The sequence below is a fragment of the Egretta garzetta genome, unplaced genomic scaffold (genome assembly GCF_000687185.1).
Source record: "Egretta garzetta isolate BGI_Z169 unplaced genomic scaffold, ASM68718v1 scaffold30, whole genome shotgun sequence".
NCBI lineage: Eukaryota > Metazoa > Chordata > Aves > Pelecaniformes > Ardeidae > Egretta > Egretta garzetta.
In genome coordinates this window covers 7283145-7305281 of record NW_009258383.1, presented here as the reverse complement: position 1 = coordinate 7305281, position 22137 = coordinate 7283145, and the positions used below count along the sequence as shown (strand labels likewise).

Here is a 22137-nt window from a genome sequence, read left to right as displayed (position 1 = left end):
AGTGAGCTCTGGGATATGACTGCCCCTCCAGCACCACACTGACTTCTGCTCGAGCCAGGAGCTGACCTCGGCCGTACGCCCTCTCATCAGCATTTCCTCATTCAGAGCAAGACCTCTTCCCCATGGTCAAACCATACGCTGCAGAGCCTCAAGCACAGTGTGGTTATGCACATCTGGGATGGGCTTATTTACTTGTTTTCAGTGGAGAGATAGAGAGAGGAGTCGCCTCCAGATAAAGACTTCCTGTGGTTTGTGAGATGACTCCGTGTGGAAATTGGTGTCATAATAACCATTTTTTTTATATCTTTTCTGAGATCATTGCCCTCAGCTTGAAGGTTTGAAAGGTGAAGTGATTTATAAATTTGCCTGTCTGTGAGCCTGCCTGTAGTGGTAGCTCATTTGTGTCACTGTCAAATACATCTTCATGGTACAGTAAGAAACTCAGGAAAGTCATTGTCTCAAAATTTAAAATGACAGCAGAGGACATAATGATGTTACCTGATACATCATATAGTTGTTCTACATAAGTCCAGTAAAGGCATCGTTTACAGCTCAGCCTATCTCTGTTGAATGTAGGGTTTATCTATTTTTGTTTTATTTTCTGTTTAATATTTCTGCCAATTTTTTATTTCCTGATTACAGTAAATCTTAGATAATTAGTAATACGCACTAAGACTACTTTACTTAGGCCATAACCTGTGACTAAAAAGTACTAAATGAGTCTTAATTTTTAGTATATAGTTGATATTCTCATTGATTCTGTATTGATTATACACTGACATTGATTGACACTGTCAAATCAGCGTCATACAACATAACACTAATATTGTGGATACATTCCAAGTTTTATCAGTAGTCATTGACTGATACTGATTTTGAAAAGTGAAGATTGGAAAAAAAACCCAAACCCACAAATCAAATGCAAAGAAGAAAATAAGCTGATTAAGAAGCTTAATTTAATAAAATGAGAATGAAGGACCATTTTGATTGAAATATTCTCTTAGGGCAGGGATGCATGTGCATGGCAATGTCTTACTATGGCTATTGTATTTTCATAGACTGGCAAAGTATAATGCCAGAAGGACTATTTAGCGTGACCTCATATATCACAGACTATTCAACATCACTGAGTTAGATAGTGTAGAATATCAGTTGTCCATCTCATCAGGTATTCTGTTTGACAGGGGCCAATAGCTCATACTTCTCATATACCTGCAAGATTGATTTACTGAACGTGTAAGGAATAGCTGGATCAAAGGAGTTTCTTCTCAACTCTAGGCAAATTGCGGTTTATATGCTTTAAAATTTTATTCCTGTTAAAATTCCAACACACTTTGACTTCATGATTGCAAAAGCTGAGTTATACTTAGGTTTTTTTAATATGTTTACTCTTCTTACACTTGCTCGGTTTGTTTGTTTTTAATTTTTGTATTTTCCTAGCTTGAAATAACAGTGTGTGGCAATTAAATCTGAAAGCATAGAATTGAGTAATTGTTCTCCCAGCAAATTCCCTGTTCACCAAAGGATCAGTTTTGGAGAAGACAGAGATTTTCATGAGTTTTAACTGATTTCAGCTGAAACAGGAATAAAAACCCACTTTAGTTTTGGAGCTGGGGAACCAGAATTTTCAGGCTAGACTTGCAAAGTGACCTGCCACCTGCATGTGAAGGTGAGCTGGGGGAGAGGGCATTGCTGTGCTTCGCTTTTGCTCAGGAGCCCCTCAGTTCAGAATCCTGCCTGGAGCGTGGGGTCTGGGATTCAAATCCTATCCAAGAAAGGACTTGAGGACAGACCTCTCGTCTCCCATGGGCGCACCCTCACTCCTGTCCTGTCATGTATTATAGGACAGGTCTGCTTGGTTTGTATAACTGAGATGTACCAAGTGAGGAGGTGTGAATGTTTGCAGAGCTGGAACAGGAGATCTGCGCCAACAGCGTGGTCTTTGTTCTCGTGTTAGCAGTCTACATGAAATGACCACGTCTGTCTTCGGGAAGTGCAGCTGCCTCAAGGAGTGCCTACCTTGTTCCTAAGGCAAAAAAGAAATGAATAACACCTCACTCTCTAGATTACAAGAGGCACTTCAGAAGCATCTGTTTTCTCAAACCTTAAGATTATTCCAGCTGCTTTGAAATGCATATATAAAATTACATGCATTTGTAGAATGAATGATATCAAAACAATTAATTAAAAATGATCCAAAATGCTTTAAAAAATGTTAAGCATTTTGAAATTTGGAAGTTATGAAGACAGTGTCACAAAAAAACCCAAATACTTATAAAATCCAGTCCCTGAATATCCTAGAGCAAGATGTGTTACCCATTACCAGCTCCAAGTCAGGCAGAAAAACAATCTAAGCATATGACAATTCTGTTAAAGCGTTCAAGGAAACTACCCTCAAATCTCTGCTATTTTATGAGTGATACACAAGTCCCTATGTAAATCTCCCTTTTCATTTCTAAGTGTGCTTTGCTTAACTATCCAAACCCAAAACGAAGTGCTTCAGCTCCAACTGGTTTTTGTACCTTGAAATGAATATTTTTAGTATTCCTAAGCGGTTATTTACACTCTGATCACATTATATAAAATATATTTAGTATTCTATGTCCCTTTTGCATGTATTCTGATAAAAGTGATACTCATTAATTTTTATATTCCTGTCAAATCTGCCCCCGTTTGGTGAAATGCTCGAAAAGTTGAGCAGCCCTGATCTTGTTACCCCTACGCAGATGTTATAAAGGGCATTTCTAACTGCCCTCTCCTTCTCCAACCCCTTCTGCTTTTTCTGTACCTTTTTTAATTTGAGGGAGCACAAGGGAATGCTGATTTCCTGGAGAGAACGGCACACTTAGTTATAAATAAATAGTTCATGTTTTAGTATTACAAAGAATTAGTAGTAGTGTTTGTTGTTTTATATTTCAGTAAAATTATTTCCACATTTTCTTCATTCTTTGTGTAGTTTTTTTACATACTGGTTTCATCTGAACAGAACTGGATTCCCACTGAGCTGCAGACATTCAAGCCCCGATGTTTTTCATTTACAAGTCAATGTCACTCTCATTTTTTCCCTGAATATACATTATTGCACAGCTGTCAAAACTGAATCTAAATTGTCACTTTATTCTCAAATGCCTTAGGAACTGGTGGTTATGGCATCCATTCCTGTGGAAACATTTCTTCCCACACACACCTCTTCAATTTATGAATTTGCTTAAATATTTTCCTTGTGTTTTTTCTTGAGTTAACATCAAATGGAAGTAATTAACTTAATTTAGACTACTTCTTACGTGGATCATCTTTCTCTTCCATGCCAAATAATTTGTGACTTTACTATTTTTTTTTCTTTTCTTTTTCAAAGTACACTCACTTTCCTAATTTCCTTGTTTATATTCCTATCTGCTGCTGTTAGCTAGGAGATTTTTTGTTTCCTGAAGGAAGTTGCTTGAATAACTTTTTGGAACATATTACATAACCATGGTTTTGTTTTACCATTTTGGTTTTTATGTCCTTTTTTAAGAAAACACATATGACGTATTTTGTGTTGGTGCTACGCATTTTGACATATATGTATAGAAAATCTGATAGACTTGAGCTGCATCCATTCTGAGCCAGAACCAATTCCTTTTCAGAGATTGTTTAATTACATTCACACATTTTTAGGTTTTTCTAATCCCCCTTTGCAAAATTTAAGATTAGCTCATCTTTGTCATGACATCTCAGTTAATATGTTGTTTACTGTTTCTTGGTTGCATCAATATTTTTAGCCCAAAGCCAGAATTTAAAATTTTCTCTGTGGAAACAATTTGAGAATTTGGATTTTGTCCTGTGGTTTCACTAGAATGGCCCTTTCCTCATGTTTGCTGCAGATCTAGACGTTCCACAAAAGCAACTTGGGGTATAAAGTATTTCCACCACTTGTGACACTTGACTGACTTGTGTTGGAGTACTTGAAGTATCCATCGTTTCATTGATTACATTTAGTTGTTTATTTAATTCCTCTCAATAATGAGTGCTTAAAACCCCTTCCCTCTTGCATGTCTGTAGGGCTGGAGGTCAACCTAAAGTCCAGCAGTGGGATAGAAAGGCTAATATGCTCTCTGATATGTGCTTGATGTGAGCTTACATTCTTTTCAGTGAAAAGCAAAGTATAGCTCATCTGCAGTAACAATGAAAAACTCCTCTTTCAGTTATCTTTCTTACTGTTCTTGTCTTTCAGGAAAGACTAAAATGTTATTTAGATTTCTCCTGGCTTTCTGTCACCTCGAGATAGGAGTCCTATTGTTCCTATGTAGGCCATGAATGTTTAAATTAATTCTTGAACCTAGATTCTGTATGTCTAGTAACACCATAGCTCTAGCAGACATGCTGTCTACTCACAGGGCTAGATATCTAGTAGTCTATGATCAAGTCTGGTAGGAAAGACCTCCTCTTTACTCGTGGAGGATTGGGAGGCCAGATTAGCTTTGAAGCACTTGAATATAAGAAACTGAACATAGTATCTGAAACTGGACACAACAAAGATAGCATTATCTGAGCTTTTCTTCACAATTACTGACACTTGAATGCATTTTAATCTTTGCCTGCAACAGCCTTTGTTATCTCAATCTGGACTTGAAATTGCCAGCTGTGCCATCCTCTCTGGTAATCACGTAAAATGGATAAATATCCACTGGGAGCTAGGACAAGAGCTCCAAAAATCTTTTAATTGATCCATGAATTAGACATAAGCAGTGGTCTGTACACATGCATAACTAGAATATTTAATCATTTCTTCTGCCTAGAGCCTTCATACCTCCTTATGTGATCTCTTGCAGTCTCTTTTAGAGAACCCCAAAATAAAACGCTGTAGATTACTCCAAGCACACTAGTGTGTTATAGAAGTTATTATTATTTTGGCATTCTTGTTGTACACATTTACATTCACTGTCCATGCACATTCTATTCTGTGTAGTCTGTTGTCTGAAGTTTGTCAAAGTCCATACTGGGCATAAGAAGAGGAGGAAAGAGGAACAGCATTTCTTTCATGTAATCAAAGTGAGAATATATAACTAATAACATTTCAAAGTGTTGCTTTTTTTTTTTTTAATAAAACGCTTTCTTTCCTTCCACTGCATGAACTTTTGCCCTGTTTTATTGTTCCAGGAGGAATACAGTGCCCAAATAGTAGTGCCCTACAGGAAACGCGCAGCTGTAACGAACACTCTTGCACTGTGTATCATTGGCAGACTGGCCCGTGGGGACAGTGCATAGAGGACACGTCTGTCTCTTCTTTCAACTCCTCTGCCAGCTGGAACGGGGAGGCCACCTGTTCCGTGGGGATGCAGACGAGAAAGGTCATCTGCGTGAGAGTCAACGTGGGACAAGTGGGCCCAAAAAAGTAAAGATCTTAAAAAAAAAATCTTTATGCTGTAATTATCTTGGGATTTTACTGCTCTATATTTATATCACCAATGACCGCATGCAAAGACAAAAAGAGCCCCATCTTTGTGTTCTCATGAGGGAAAAAATTATCTTTTAAAAATACAGAACTGAAGCTACAGAAGGACTACAAAATACCTTTTTCACTATTGATTTTTACGGGTGATATTTACAGTGGTGATTTTGCTGACAGCTGACTGCTAAATCCAGTTGGCTCCTTGCCATCATCAGGTCGAGTCAAGATAAAAGTCTTAGGGCATGTGTGTGGCGTGCAGTGCAGCACCATTTCCAAGATCCTTGTGGTACCTCCAAGCAAGCAGTGCACTAGATGGATCAGTGCAGCTCCATGCAAAAATACTGGTTTGGGTCTAAATACAGCACAACCCATGTAAGTGCATCTTCTTAGAAGCAGACTGAAGAGGTTAAGTATAGTACAGCTCTGGCGGGGCATTAGTTTGGCCCAATGATTTAATTTTGCAGTTTAATATATGACCAGGGTTAAATACAGATTAGCTGCTAGTAAAATGCATTTGTTAATATCTTCATATGTTTTGGCAGTCTGTAAATATATCCCACAGAGGACAGATTCAAAGCGGGAAGAGCTGATAGCAGAGGTCATTTAGAAAGTTCATGAGGTAGCTATTCTTGCACTAAATATTTGCACAGTGCCTGCCATTTGTTGCTTTATTCAGCAGTAGACTTACTCCTAATTTATTTTAAATGGAAATATGGGGAATAATGCCAGCACATTCAGTAATCTAAATTGTTATGTATCTGCATTAAGTTGCTGTTCTATTCAGTCATGATACCATCATGTCTTTTATTTGGTACTCATTTTACATTTTAAAAAAAACCTCTAATGATTTACCTTCCTTTTTAAATCTGCTGTTAATGTCTCTGTCTTTGATTTGACCTTAAATTTTTGGGAGCAGGGCTGTTCTATTGTGTCATAAATTAATCCTATGAAATGAGAAAAAAAGTCTCGGTTGATCCTTCAAAATGTCACATTAAAATCACTGAATCATTTTTAAGGAACCAGACATTTAACATGAAAATGTAAATAGGAACCTTGTTTTAAACTCTCCTTAATAAAAAGGATTACTCTGGTATGATACAATCAATATTATTGGCCTTATCTACCTCACAAGTTACAGACTTCAGCTTGTATCTCTTCTGTTTAATCTGACCTTGAGTAAGGACTGCAATAAAATCAATACTTTGCTTTAAGTCACATATACTAAATACAAACAATATAAAAGATAGAAATGGTGTTCTAATTGAACTAATTGCCTTGCCCAAGGATCTGAAGAGGAATTGTAATGTTCAGTGCTCCTGAAAGATTAAATTCTCAGTGAAACAGTGAATGTGTATAATTCAGACTTTTTCCACCCTTATAATTTCTGTTGTTCTTTAAGGAAAAAGCCATTAGTAAGCCAACGCTCAATACTTTTCAGAAGAATTTTGAGTTTTAACCTTAGAGAAAAATTCTGGAAGTGTAGTCAATACATCTGATTGGTAGCAGATGTTTTTTTAAAGTGTACCTGAGTATACCAAGTATACCATACATAATACACCCGTGCATGCATAATATGATTTTATGAACCACATAGAAACAAGGCACTATTTGGCTTAAAAATTTAGAGGGCTTACAGAGAGGTGATGGAGTTTTATGTTGCTATAGCTATAATATTTCATGGTCCTTCACACTGTTATTTTAGGGAAGAAAAGAGGAAGGGTGGAGATATTATAAGAGGGCACTAAGAAGTAGGTGCTGGTTCACAGTAATGGATCGTACTCTGAGAATTTTATGTGAATTGACAAGGAAAATGCAGAGACAACTGATGGAAATCATGAACTAGCAAGAGTTATTGCTGAAGAACGTGTTCCCATAAAGCTACAACTCAACTTTTCTCCCTTTCCCCTGCTTCTCCTCCCACACTGACAGAGGCATAGTTCTCCACTGACTATGGAGAACACGCTTTCTCGGTAGTTCATCATTAGACTTCCTTGTTGCTCCCTTCAGCCTGGCAAGAAAGATGCCTCGTGCAAGCCAAGCTTCCCCAGCTGATCCAATGCAAATATAAAACTGGTCTCATCAATCTGGTCCAAGATGCCCTGCAGCCACAAGAGGGAAAGCTAATCATAGTAACGTTTTCTCACAATGAGCCAACAGCTCTAAAATAGAGACGTGATGCTTTTCTTACCTCTTTATGTAATCCTCTGACAGTCCACATTCTGTGCGCTTTTAGGGCAATAGTAATTTTGAAATGAGTTTCAAGATTTGCAGTACTTCTGCAAGAGTTATTGCATCATTCTGAAAATGGGTATTGTGGCATAGAGAGTTGTTTGTCCTTGATGAAATAATAGGAACACAGAACGGGGGAAAATGACTTGGGTTAATGAGTCCCATATGTGGATGTCCAATAAGCCCTTTTATATGCTCATCAAGCCTCTTCCTAAAACAAGCAAGGTTTTCTGTCCTTTCTGACAGTCTTTCACAGTCTCACGGGTCTGGCAGTTTCAAACCCTTTTCTGGTTTCTGTCATAAACATGGCCAGGTTATATCTATTTTTTCCTGGATTATAAATGTTATTTAGCTTAAATGTGCCTCCTTCCAGAGTTTATGTTTCTGGTAAATTTATGAAGAGTTAAAAAAGTATTTTGCTAAGCTAAACTAAATGGCATTTCTTCATAATCATTTGGAAGCTTGAAAATAACACTCAAAAGGCAGAGTCTGGAATGGTAAGTGAGGAATCATGATTTTTTTTTTTTAGCTGAATCCCCAGGTGTAGAATGCACTGGTTTGGGCTTGCTTCCATCAGCTATGTTTAAATTCTAACAGGTTCTTTTTTTATTTCTGTGCTCAATCCTGGTGAATTCTGGGCAACTAGCACTCCCCTCGTGTGCCTGCAGGCATTCAGTACCTCTCATGATTCACCACTTCACTGCAGAATGATTGTTTATTTGATAACGCTTCTTTTTCGGGTTTTTTTTTTAGATGCCCTGAGAGCCTCCGACCAGAAACAGTGAGGCCCTGTCTGCTTCCCTGTAGGAAGGACTGCATTGTGACTCCATTCAGTGACTGGACATTGTGTCCTTCTGCCTGTCAAGAAGGTAATTTTATGCCTTGTGTGCTAGTAGACAGATTGTAACAAAAAAAGGACTTAGACTAGGAGTCACTTTTGGCAGAATACTTATACATCTCTTTCTAACAGAGTACATGTAATAGGCACTAGAGCAGCTGCATGGAGGACGTAGTGTTTTGGCTGAATAGAATAGTTATTTCTATACATTTTCTATAAGCATCTGTTTAGTTGGGTTTTTTTTCCCATTTTGCCTACTTTTATGTTACAGGCTCCCATTTGCATCTCCCACTGATGAAGAGATAACTAGTCACAGAGCAGACACATAACTCAGTGTAAGATCAAAACAGATACTTGTACAATTGTAGAAACAGTATTTGAATTGTCAGATTATAAAATGGTCAGATTTGGTACTTGAAACTACATATACTACTGTTCATCAGAAAACCCGAGGCTCTTTATACCGGGATATAGATAGATAGATACGCATTTGTATATAATTTTGGCTCATTTCTTCTACTCCAAGGAAAATTGAAGGAAAGTTAATAAAAATCAGCAGACTCTAAGTTGATGTTAATGGCCTGACTTAAACATACATTGCAATACCATTTTAATACACTTGGCAAAGCTCTTAAAAACAGTGCAGATCTCCTTTGAATTTGTATTACATTGAAATCATACATAAAGTGATGACTGGTTTAATATTGCCCACATTTTTCTGCATTATCTTTCTTTTTTAAGCTTAACAGGAGGCATTTTTATAATATGTACTATTACATACAGAGTCTGTAATACCCTGAGTTCCATGGGAGGCAAATCCCCGTGTGGGTCATGGTGATTACTCACAGCTACCATATTATCAGAATGCAGGATATTGGTAGATCAAATATACACATTTTGAATGTCACAGCCAATTCTTTATGCTTTATAAATGGCACAAGCATAAAGTCATTTTTGCAGTAATTCCTATTAGTGCTTAGTGCATTCTAATAAATAAAAAAGGGGTTAGGAAGATTATAACCTTTGAAGAATAGTCAAGTAAGACCATTGAATCTGAACCTATGAAATAGTTACTAATTATTAAATACTGTGTTATTTTACAGCAATATTAATGGTTCTTTTTGCAATATTTTTGTTGTCCTCTTCAACAAAAATGCCATCCTCTTCTGTTCTTATTTCTGTGGGTTTTAAGAAAGGTCTTCATGCAATGAACACATCTTCACGAATATGGACTACAAGCGAGCATGTATGTTGCTAAAAAGCAGTATATTTATGAGCGAGTACAGGCCTTTTATCTATTCAGTGAGTCAAACTCTTTTTTATACTACACAAACAATTTTTATTTCATGGGTTTTACCCATTTGTGTCAGCAAGCTGGTCAACAGCTTTGCTGTGCTGCATGTCTGTCTTGCCCCTTGTGCCAGCTCCTGGCATCTCCTGGAGCTGATTGACTCGGGAGTGGAGGGTTTCCTCTGCATTGAAAAGCAGCCAGGTGGTGGAGAGCCACTGCCGGGATTCTCCTGTCGCTTGCTCCTAATTACAATTGCTTGGCCATGGTCCAGCACCCTTCTGTGTTCAGACAAGCTGCAGCTGCTGTAATAACCCACCCAAAGCTGGTATCGTCTCACTCAGCCAAATGTCTGTGCTACAGTTCTCTGGAAAAAAAAAAAATAGAAAAAAATCCAAGTTTCTTACCTAACGATATTTGTGTATTAGGTATTGTCATGGAATTAATATACATTTGTGGCTTTTCTCTTCATTTTCTGCCTGAAGAACTGATATCTGAAGATGACTGGAATTAAAATTCCTGCAGGAACTATTTACTGTTATCATTAATAATGAATGCCTGTAATAATTAAAAACTGTAAACTGTAAATTAATTCCACAGTGGGAAATAAAACTTCACATTTAAATTTAAAGCATGCTCTTTTGGAATATTTTTTGTGTATCTAGATATGGTAATGCTAGTCCCAGGTGGGAAACGAAGGTATAGGGAGCAAATTTAAAGCCTGGCCTGGAGAGAACCAAGGCTATAAATTAAATTTGGTATATTCCTGGCTGTGGAGATAAGCAAATAGCGAGCAGATTTTCTGATGGAGTCATTTATTGAATGGAAAAATTGTGAAATATAATAATTTCTGTCCATTAATTTCTGTTTCTGGTTTTGCATGCAAATGATTAGAGCAAATTTACACTTTGAAACTGTAAAGTGTAGCAGCAAACTGAGCTGTTTTAACTTTTGTTCACTTGAACTGTGTGTTCACTTCAGCTGTATGTTCATTTGTACGGCACTGCTACTATTTCTTTCTGTTTAGTTCTGCTTCCTGGACTTTAGGTGAGATTAAAGTGTTTTATCTATTAGGCTTAATGTTCTGCTTATGGACAAAATAGCATGTCACTATTATAGCGATCGACTCAAATATCTGTTATGTTAAATCTTATTTTTCCCCTAATTGCTGTCATCCCTATGTAGTAGCATGAGAAACAAGCTTTTCTACTCTTTGCAGGAGGTGTGATGGTAAAGAAGCAGTCCCGTCACCGAGTCATCATCCAGCTCCCTGCCAACGGTGGTCGTGAGTGCCCAGACTCCTTGTTCGAGGAAAAGGAATGTGAAGCCTCTCCCATCTGCTATAGCTACAGGTAGTCTGAATCAACCAGAGACAGCTCAGCCATGATTTTTCAACTTTTAATAACTCAAAATCCTGTTGAATTCCACTTCTTACGAAGAATAGGATACATACCAAAATAAGGTTTCAGAACAGATACGTAGACTCAATTGGTCCCATAGTGAATCACTAGTGCATTTCATTCCAGTTCCTTTGCAGGAACATTGCAATTACTAAGAATTGCTTTCTAGGATAAATCTTCTTTAGCAACTATTTTGAAATCCTATACGATTAAAAAAATCTTCCTTTCTAAATTATGCAAAGTACTGAGATGCAGCCTCATCTGTTTAGGACAGCTCAGTTGTTCTGCCACGCTATGCCATGCACTGTATCCTCCATCTTTCTATCGCCGTCAGCCCTGAGATAGTCCACTGCTGATATATCACCTGATGTACAAAATTCTCTGTGTTGACCTAATCTTCACTAGAGAATGCTGAGAACTGTTCCAACAGGTGGGGTTCTCGACCATAACTGTTTAAGAAAATTTTTGGGCGGTTTTGTAGTATCTGTCTGAGTGGCATGGGAAAGTCTAGATGTACAGCAAGATCTGGCTGTTGATACGGACAAGGTTTAGAAAATTCTGATGCAGTTGGTTGGATTTACTTGATGAAAAAAAAAAAAAAAACCACCAGATTTTTTTATGAATAATAAATGTGTTTGAATTGGAAGCCAATGTTCTGTTTCTCCAGTGGCTAGAGAAAAACACCTGCTAGTTCCCATCAAACCCCTCTCTGTTGCAGTGGTGCAAATAGAATTTAAACTTATTTTAGCTAAAATAAATTGAGATTAAAGAAATGTGCTGCTTTCATCATTTGGTAAGAATTACGTTTGCAAATTCATTAGGAGATCACGCTGTGTATAACTGAAAGATATGAAAGGATGTAAAACAGAATTGGGAAGCTACCAAAATCAGTACTCCAAACAGCAGAGAAATGTAGCCCCAGAACTTTTTCTAGTCAATACCAGAGTCAGAGTTTTATCTTTTAAAATGCTGGCTGCTCCTCATCTCTCCAGTATCTTCAGTATCAAATTTTACCTGAGCTAGTGCTGCCATTTAGCTACCTGAGACCCCAGGTACTCTGGGATTACCCGAGGCACCCTCACAGTCATTTAAATCCACTGTCCTAATGCTTTGCTGTAGCTGGGGTCCCTTTTTGCTTCTGATTTCTTTTTTTTGGGGATAGTGTTTGGAAGATGAAGCTTAGCAAAGGAATTTGTTTGTTGTGAAAACTTTACCCTTGTAGTCATAACATTTGAAATTTGAGAAAACAAAACAAAAATCCTAAGACTTTGCTCATCTGACCTCATCTTTGTAGCTCCAAGACTTGTTTGTGCTTCAGGCGAGGCAGAATTGCTCCATTTGTTGTTGTGTTGCAAGGCATGCCTAAGGTATGGGAAGAAAAGACCTGGGGAAGAGAAAAGAAGGAAAAGAGAAAGAAATGCAGTAACACCTATATGTGATAGTATTTACTGCCAAAAGACACTCCCACTAATTAATGAACCAGAAATCAACCCTGGAGTCTTATCTCTGGAGGGTATTTAGGAAACTTCAACATATCTTTGCTTCACTGAGATAGGTGGAAAAAAGAAAGGAAGGAAGGGAAAGTGAGAAAAGGAGGAGGCTTATTAGGGCATGCTAGTATTTAAAACTCATCCTTATTCAATGGGTCCACGCTGGTTTTATAAGGCATTAGTTTCACTTCTCTAAATACACTTTTCAAATTTTATTATGGCATTTTGTTGATTGTTAAAATACTCTGAGTATTATGCTTACATATAAATTCATAGCAAAGGAGTTCCTCTGCTAAATGGATATTCAAATCACATCATTTTATTATTTTGTGTGGGTTTTTTTTTTTTGAAATTTCTTTCTCACATCCTGTATAAGTGTGTTAAAGCTTTGTGTTAATGCCTAATCCTCATATTGTGGTTTGTATTCACTGTGTATTTGTCAGATATTGTTAATGTACCTTTGCACCTTTTGTACTTCAAAATCTTTGAGAATATATCTGGCTTGCTTTCTCTCCCCTCCTCTGCCTTCTCCTTCCTTCCCTGCTTGTTAATGGCCTAATCCGAAAAGGAGCGAAGATATTGACAGGGAAGAGGGAGAAGTTTACTGTATTGTTATTTGTTGTGAATTGGTTGTGACCAGTTAGTTAGCAATAGCTTACAGTGGTTTCTAATACTGTCTAGCACTTGTGCTGCCTCACTTTTGATTGCTACAAGTTTAGATGGATTGTTTGAAGTTCACTGTTTCTCCCCTCATTTCAGGTGGAAGACCCACAAGTGGCGCAGATGCCAGCTAGTACCGTGGTATGTGCGCCAAGACAGTCCAGGAGCACATGAGACTTGTGGACCTGGGCTACAAGCAAGAGGTTAGACCCTTTGTTTCTGTCACATATTCCTCAGAAATCTGTAGTTGCGCTGGTGTGGGAAATGGCTAAAATTTTAATCATGATAACCTAACATAAATTTTATCTATCTTTGCGTGCATCAGCAAAGGAAAATGCCAAATGCTAGTGTGGTAAGGTGTATCCTAACTGGTATTTGGCAAATGTTTTATTCATTAAAAATGTAAATTCACCTGTGAAAATGTGACATTTTTCATGTGGTGAGGATGTGAATACATGTTTATGGGTATATTCACTAGACTGAATATAAGACCTTTGCTCCCTGTAAATGTTTGTTTGAAAATTTAGAATTGGAGTACCCTACAATAACTTTGAATTGGAAGGACACTGAAGGACCCTTGGTCCAACCTTCCACCCAGATCAGGTCCAATTTCAAAGTTAGATCCCACCCAAACTAGGGCAGGTTGCTCAGGGCCATGTCTCAACATTTGGAGTATCTCCCAGGGTGGAGATCCTACAGCCTCTCTGGGCATTTGCTCCAGTGCTTGTCCAGTCTAGTACTGCTTTTTTTTTTCCTAATATCTAAGCCAAAATTTCCCTTGTGGCAATCTGTGTCTGTGGCCCCTTATCCTTTCTCTGAGAACAGCCTGCCTCTCTAGTCTCTATAGCCTCAACATAGGTAGTTGTAGAGAGCGATGGGAGCGTGAGAGATGCAGGACTTCGCATTTACACTGTTAAAGTCCAGTCCAGCTCATTTCTCCAGGCTGTCACAGTCCTCTGAATGGTAGCCCTACCCTCCAGGTAAGTACTGACTGCTCCTCTCAGACTGGTGTTGTCCCTGCACTTGCTGAGGATGCTTTCTGTACAGGTTGCTAAAGATGCTGAACAGAATTGGCTCCAGGATTAACCACTGAGGTGCAGCGCTCTTAACCAGCTCCTGGTTGGACTTCAAAACGACTGACTCTTCAAACCCAGTGATTCAGACATTTTTGCACCATTTCCATTTGATAACAAATAATTTCAGCACCCCTATCCAGCTATCCTGTCACCTGTCTTCATAGAGAGTTTTGTGGGTTTAACAGAACTGTGTATGTGTGACTGTTAAGTATAGCCAGGAGACGGGGTTTTTTAGGTGCATTAAATAAATTCAGTATGAAAATAATTGCAGTTCCTACTTACTGTGTTACAGGAATTGAATTGCTTTGAACTACTAGTCAACCCTGAACTCCAGGAAGGGGTGGTTGTTTTTTTTTCTTTTGCCTTTTGTGAGTGCAAACTCTTACCCATTAAAAACATTACCCATTAAAACAATATTGGCTCAGTAGATTGTGGAATTCTTGAGCAAGGACACTGCTAACTGCAGAAGTGACATGTTCTGGTCATTAACTTCCTTGCAGTATTAGAGGAGGTTATGGTATACTTGAAAAAGTCATAGAGTAAATCTTAAGCTAGTAACTCCTACCTTTTACTCAGAAAGTGTTACAGGACATCAATTTAGGGCTTACAATAAAATGAAACCTGAAGGTATTGCCTGCTAATAAAAAAGACTTCTGGCTGTGGTAATTCTTTCAAAGATCTATCACTAATGCGGTCTGTTTGTACCAGCTCTGGAGGATACATTCAGATTGCACACTGAGAAAATAAGATTCTGTCTTTGGCAGTGGGAGTTCAGACAGTACAAAATGTTGTCTTCTGTACTTGCATAGGAGTACCTAAATCTCTTCACTTTGCCTCAAAGTCAGTTAAAAAAGAAAGATAGCTAACTGTACTTCATGCAAATAGATTTTTATTACTCGTGTGTCACGTGACTTTTCTTTTTTTAAACTGTACTTTCAGCCATGTGCAGTACACACACATGCAGACAAATACATTACTTGGGAATTACTGGGCGTACAGTTTTCAAACCTGGTAAACCAGATTGGCAGAATTTCTCTCTGGTACTACACAGAGTTTCAACTTGCAAAGGATGATGTATTCAAGCAGTAGTCTTGTTCCTACAAGCAGATATAATCGAAGTAGCTCTCTAGTGTAATGTGGTCAAGTGGTAGGATGAGTGTTCGTTAATTAAGAACCCTGGGAGCAGCTAAGCCTGAAGAAAGCGGGTGGTTTAGGTAGAATTCTGTGAATGTTTCAGAGATAAGTAGTTAGAAAGAGATTTTTGTTTGCTGTTGTTTTTATTAAGTCTATAGAAGGTATAAATTTTATTGTAAAACTCATGGAGAAAGTTATTTAAGTTGGATAACCAAAGATTATTTGTGCCTCAGTCCAAGTATCTAAATATGAATCTGAATATTGTCTAGCCTGTTGCAGTAGTAAAAGTTACAGATATTAAAGACAGAGCCTTTTTTTGGCCCAATATTTTTCCCATTGGTGTAAATTATGTAAATTAATATAAAATGTAAGTTTTGAACATAGTTATATTATGTATCATGTCTCAGTCTTCTAATACCTGGCAACGTGTTGAATATATCTTTTACTTTAGTGCTCTGCATTGTAAACTGATATTCTGTAGGAGCTAAATAAACTAGTACAGCTATTCTTTAGATTGAGAAAAGTGAAATATTTTGTTTTCTTGAAGAACTTTACAATGACTTGCAAATAAAAAAAGTTGAATTTTTGCACAAAAGTAACTTTCACTTTGGAAAACATACTTCTGCAATTCTAGAGATTATTTCTTGAAGTTTTATTTACTTCACGCCTCAGAAAATTGCATTTTGAACATGGATAGTGTGTTTTACTTGTTTTATATCGGTTATCTCCTACACGGGGCATTAACGTATTCCCTTTCCCCTCTTACATTTCAAATTCTGCCATGAAAATAGCCATGTGTGAATTTTCAGTGGTGCATATTATTTTGTTTGGTCCCCTGCACAAGAATTGATTTAATGCAAGGTGCTCACGGAAGGGAGGCTGACCTGAAAGCAAGCATCTGGCTGACTGAGCTCTGCCCTATTCAGTATTAGAAAGATTTCCCCAGTTCCTGAAGGAAGACTCTGGAAGTGGCTTTGTCCCCTCTCCCTGCTAATTCTTGGCCCCCTCCTGCATACTTGGCTTGTTGTAAATAAAGTTTCTACAGGCTATGGAAAACAATATGTTATCAGAAGTTCTGTACTCTAAACCATATACTTAAAGATTTTTTTTGTGATATAGATACAGAAGACTGAGCTACTGAGCAAGTCCTTTTAACCACCCCAAAATCAGGAAATACTAAATGCTGAAATATGAAATCCATTTGGTATAACATTCTGATACTGCATTTATAATGTGATACTGGAATAAAGATATTTTGAACAGATCATTTAACTCTTTGTTGGTGATTTCTGTACAAATGTTTGCCATACTGTGAAAATGTAGACACAGTAGCATTTCTTTTTCAACTGAAAAAGTTCTCTCTCAAATTTCTGATGCTCATGAGTGCAGAAATCACACGTTCATTCATCTGATTGTGGTAATTTACTTTTGATGACAAAGTGAAACAATAATCTTCTAGAAGTAATCTCAGCCCTCTGCTTTCCTGTGGCTTGTCCTTTCGTGTTGTGTCCATACTCAGTAGAGCAAGTAATTGCATTCTTGTATGTGAGAACAGTTGTCAGTTCCTCTTCTTCAGTGCAAGGGGATGTTGCTAATGCTATTAGTTTATCCTATTTCTGATCTGATTGCTTACGCACACTGTAACATGTAACATTATCGGCAAATGTGTTAAATAAGAAAGAATAGGAATGTACACCAAGGAAAAGGCACATCTGACTATGCATTCATTAGCAGTTTGTTTTGAACAAAATAGTCTGCACTGTTCATATTTTAGTTAGAAAGATAACTAAATCTGAACGAAAAAAATAGAAGTTAGAAATCGTTGATGGCTGGTTAGGTGTCTGATCTTAGGAGTCTTTGAGTAACTGGAGCATATGCATGCTTTGTTATTTACATTTCCATTCTTCAGCTTTTTTATCACATTGGTCTTCCTTGGAAGAAGAGGTACTTGGGTGAATCATAAAGTTTAGAACTGTGATTCATTGTTGAAGACAGCTCTGTTTCTAGCTGTCTCATATAATTAAGGTTTTGTTACACATCGTGTCAGTTTAAATGAACGTGTCACAAAATTAGAAATTGGGTTAATGCAGAGGAAAGAGAATAAAGGGTTTGGTGGTTTTTTTGGTTTCATTTCAGGAAGAGATTTTTTTTTAGAATTTTTTAAAGAAAAAAGTTTGTTAATTATTCATGCAAATGATGGACGGGTATTTATATCTAAATCTAAGCATAGTAACATAGCACTTAAAGCATTTAATACCTGAGCAGAAAATTCATTGTTGTAGTCATGAACCTTATTTGAACAAGGCAGATAGTCATGACAAATGTGTTGAATTTCTATGATGAATGAAAATTTGCATTAGTATCACTGGTAAAATGCCTTTTAATAGTGGACAAGCAGGGCAAGAATGTATTACAGATTTGCAGTAACTTAAGAATTCTGTCTCTTGTTCAACACCCGCAAGAGAGGATATTATGGGTGCATCAGCAAGGAGTTTGAAACTTCCTTTTGACCCTATCTAACAGGAATGGGAAATGTAGAGAAAAGCCATATTTTACTGCAACCGCATTTATGTTGTGTTTATTTTCATAAACTGTTTCTCAATTAACAAGAGTAAATTGACCAGATGTCTTGATGAGTCACCTGAAGCCCAGGAGGGAGAGGCACAAAGTGTTAGCAAATAAAAAATACCGAAAAAAAATACAAAAGCTAGAACAAGAGAGTAAATGCTTGATAAAGCCAGGCTGCTACTATTTGATGGGGATGTGGTCTATAAAACTCACTGTGAGAGGAACCTGCTCCAGCTAGGGTGTGCTAACAGATACTATTTTGTATTCTTAAGGCTGACATTTATTATCACATAGATAACTTCAAAGTAGTCGTCTGCTCAGTGCAATGAAGTTTGAAACTGTGAACAACTTAGGCAGGTATGTGTTATGTTATGCTCATAGTTTTAAAAATCTGTGTTGGTGACCCTCAGCTCCCGTGACTTCTGAAGGAACCGAGAAATACAGTTCAAATACCTTTTGAATTGTATAGGAAAGCCTAGGAAACTTACTTACTAAAAAGGCTTGTTTTGTTTTGCCTGTAGCTTCTGCAGGTTTAAGTAGGGCTTGTTGGAGTGCATCCCAATGCTAGTGAAAAGAACATGTAGCAGATGAGAAGCTTGAGTGCCCAAACTGCAATAGCCTAATCACATCATGATGTATATGTGTGGATGCACATGCTAAGGGCTATCCCAGTGACGGAAAAGAGATTTGTTAAAAGGATGCACAGCCTGCAGTCCTTACCACCATAAATCTTCCTCTGAGTTTTGTAGGAGGAATGGGATGAAAATTGTGAAATCTGTCAGCGTATTCTGTAATAGCAAGAGGAAGGTTATTTGTAAAATTTAAGCAGAAGCTTGAGCAATGTGACTGTCAGTGAAAATATCTGAACAGCTATACTTGATGTCGCTGGGAATTGGCCATTATTAAAGAGCTTATCCTGAGCTCTTGTTATTCTTCATTTGCAGGGTGTATGTAGAGTTATTTGAAAGAAAGTGGAGCGGCGAATTGGAGGAGGCTTCCCAGCATGGTCATGAGCATGACGAGGCCTTGCAGGCTTGTTTGAGCCACAGGGAGGCTTAGAGGCAGAACTGGTGGTCAAAAGCGCTTTCCTCTTGCTATGGCTAAGCAGGGACACTTTCTTCCCTCTCTGGGCATCTCCTCTGGGGACAAGGGGATTTGCTCTTGTGAGGGTTTTGTGCCCTCGTTGCAAGAAAAAGAAAGGAGACAAAATCATGGAGTGCTGCTCCTTCATGGAGCTATAAACTACAATTTTAACGTCAATGAGACTTAACAGATAAGAGTGCCTTATTGGCTGGTTCATGTTTTAGTCACTGCAAAGGACAACCAGCAGTTTCAGGTTTTGTACTGAAGTAAGAATTTGGACAACAATGCTCAAGAGCAATATTTACATGAGAAATTATTTTTTTATTGACAAAATGAGAGCCAAAAATCTCCAGACAACTTTATTTGGCAGAAATACATTGTTATTCTCTTTGGTGCGTAAAGAACGCTCAGGCTTGTATTTTCACAATATTATTGACACATGCTCCTGATGAGGATACTTGGTAATAGAAACATTTCAGCCTGCAGTGCCTGGTCTGCTGTATGCCACAAAAAGAAATAGGCATAGATAAAATCATAGCCTAGGCAGCATTGATAGTAGGTGTAAGAAAAGTTAGCGTGCTGAAATAATCCTTGCCTTTCTAGAAATGAAATAGGGTATTTTTGTTATTAAAAATACTTAACAATTGACAAAAATGGTATCACAAGTGTGTTGTCTAATTTCTAAGATAGAGCACGTTCCTTTATAAAATACTTGGATTTTTAAGTGTAGGGGTCACTGAATCTCACATCTCAGTGAAATCTTAGTGAAGTATACTAATGATGGTAACACTGGCAAGGTTTTTATATAAACCCACACATAACAAGACTTGTGAAAATACAGTCTTAGTGTTTTGTTTTGCCAACAATAAATATATTAGCCTGTAGCCCCTTGTGGCTTGGTGGAAACAATGCTATCAGATAAAGTTTTAATTACATCAAAGTCCCCTGTCTAGAAAATTTAGACTGCCCTTTATTTCACATCCTTCTTCTGGAGATAATAATTGTTAAATACCAAAACAATTTTGTAAGTGAATAGTTTTCATGTTAAATTTGATTTTTCTGTTAGCAGTACTCCTGTTTTGTTTTCACTTAACAATTACTTAGGCTTAATTCAGTAACAGAATAACCGTGCTCTTTCCACTTACTGCTAATGTCTGTAATAAATATAATGTGGTTGTATAGGCGAAATAATTAGTCTGGCACTGCATGGCTTTATAGTAGTTGAAGAAACTTCTCTGCATAGTGAGTTAATCATTGATCTCAGCAGCTTTTACAGAATATAATTAAAGAACCATGGGTTTGATCACAGAGGCAGGGGATGAGTTTGCCCAAATTAGGTTGTGAGTGGAAAAAGTAACTTCACTAACAGTAAGAGCATTTCAGATGTCAAATAAGATATTTCCCTGGCCAAAATAATGTGTTAATGGAATGTATACAGTTGTCAAAATCCCTACATTAAGTAATAGAAAAATACCCACTCTTCAACAGTCACAGGAGTGTAAACATTTCAAATTGCTACTTGAACCTGCAGAATAACAATAGGAAAATGGAATATAGAGAAAGTCATCCAGATCTTGTCAACCAGAAGTAACATGAATAATTATGGACAGGCGCGGTGAAAATTATGATTCAGGAATTGATTTGGTATGCCAAGCCATCCTCTAATTTGTGTTGTTATTAAGGTGAAATATTTAGGTCTCAAGAATGAAGAGTTTTCCTCCTTTGATTGCTACAGTACAACTGACAGTTAATCTGGGAAAAAAACAAAGTGTTAATCCTCAGGGGAGCTTCTCACCTGGGCCTGCTTGATGTAAATTAGATGCACTAATATGAGTCTGAAAAAATTTATGACAGAGGGGATAGCTGCCCACAGAGGAATGTTTAATAAGAATGATGAAGGAATGAATACTGGCTTTAGAAAAACTCAATTTAGCTAGAAAGAAAGTATATTTTTCAGTGGAAAATGTTTATGGCCTATCAAAGGACTAGATGGAGAGACAGTATCTAAAATGGGTATTAAACTTTTGAAGAAGGTTATTAAAAGTTATTGGGTTAATTAGTAGACCATCTTTTAGCTCTTGGCGAGGTATAGTTTTCATTGCTAAAAATGGTGGCCTATATCTCCCTAAGAATGCTGTGAAGATAATGCAATTAGTTTTGCTGATGCATGCACATGCCAAGGTCAAACTCAAGACAGAGGATTTAGGTTTTACCTCTGTGAATTTCCACATGGTAGAACTAGTCTGAACTATGCTTTTACCTCGGGGAAACTGATATCTACTAGTAGAGAAGAGTATCTCACAAGAATCCAAAACCATGGCCTAGGTTTGTATTGGAAGATACTGGTTTGACTTGTGTTTTTCAAAAATGTTTGTGTAATTTTAGAAATCCTATAGTAGGTACAGTTAACACATCCTTAAAATAGTAGTTGTATGTTTTTTTCAATTTTCAGCTATTTGGTTTTGCTCATTGAATCACTGTAATTATACCTGAAGACAAAAGGATTTCCTCATGTAAACTACACCAGTAATAATAGGATTTGACAGAATAATTGTATTAGACAATGTACAGCTGGTCAGTCCCACAATAAGCACAACTTAATGCAGTACTGAGCCTATTACAAACAGTGCTGGCAGCCCTGCTCCAAAGGGCGGTCAAGGATCAGGGAAGTTGTTTGCTTAGTATCTCTGGAAAAACAAACCCCCCTCCCTTTCACAGTGTTTTACCACAGACATGGCAAAATCAATTCACTTGGGGCCTTTGGATACGTTTTAGTAGGCACACGATGAAATGGACCATGTGGGTTACCAAGTTCAGCTTCCTACAGCCATCATGAGGTAGAAATTTAGTTTAGAACTTTCAGACAAAAAACTTCTTTCAGAAATCACAGGTCGCTAACTGTTTACAATTACATTACAACAATCTGAAAAAAAAAAAAAA

The 22137-nt window shown here is 37.5% G+C and overlaps 1 protein-coding gene across 1 annotated transcript in view; it reads left to right on the top strand.

The window, feature by feature from the left end:
- The window catches only part of THSD7A (thrombospondin type 1 domain containing 7A), a 197281-nt gene that overhangs the window by 128812 nt on the left and 46332 nt on the right, over positions 1–22137 (top strand). The window contains exons 9-12 of the mRNA XM_035897219.1: positions 5140–5374; positions 8414–8529; positions 11006–11138; positions 13436–13539. Of these exons, the coding sequence (XP_035753112.1) occupies positions 5140–5374; positions 8414–8529; positions 11006–11138; positions 13436–13539 (588 nt within the window). The remainder of the gene's footprint in view (positions 1–5139; positions 5375–8413; positions 8530–11005; positions 11139–13435; positions 13540–22137) is intronic.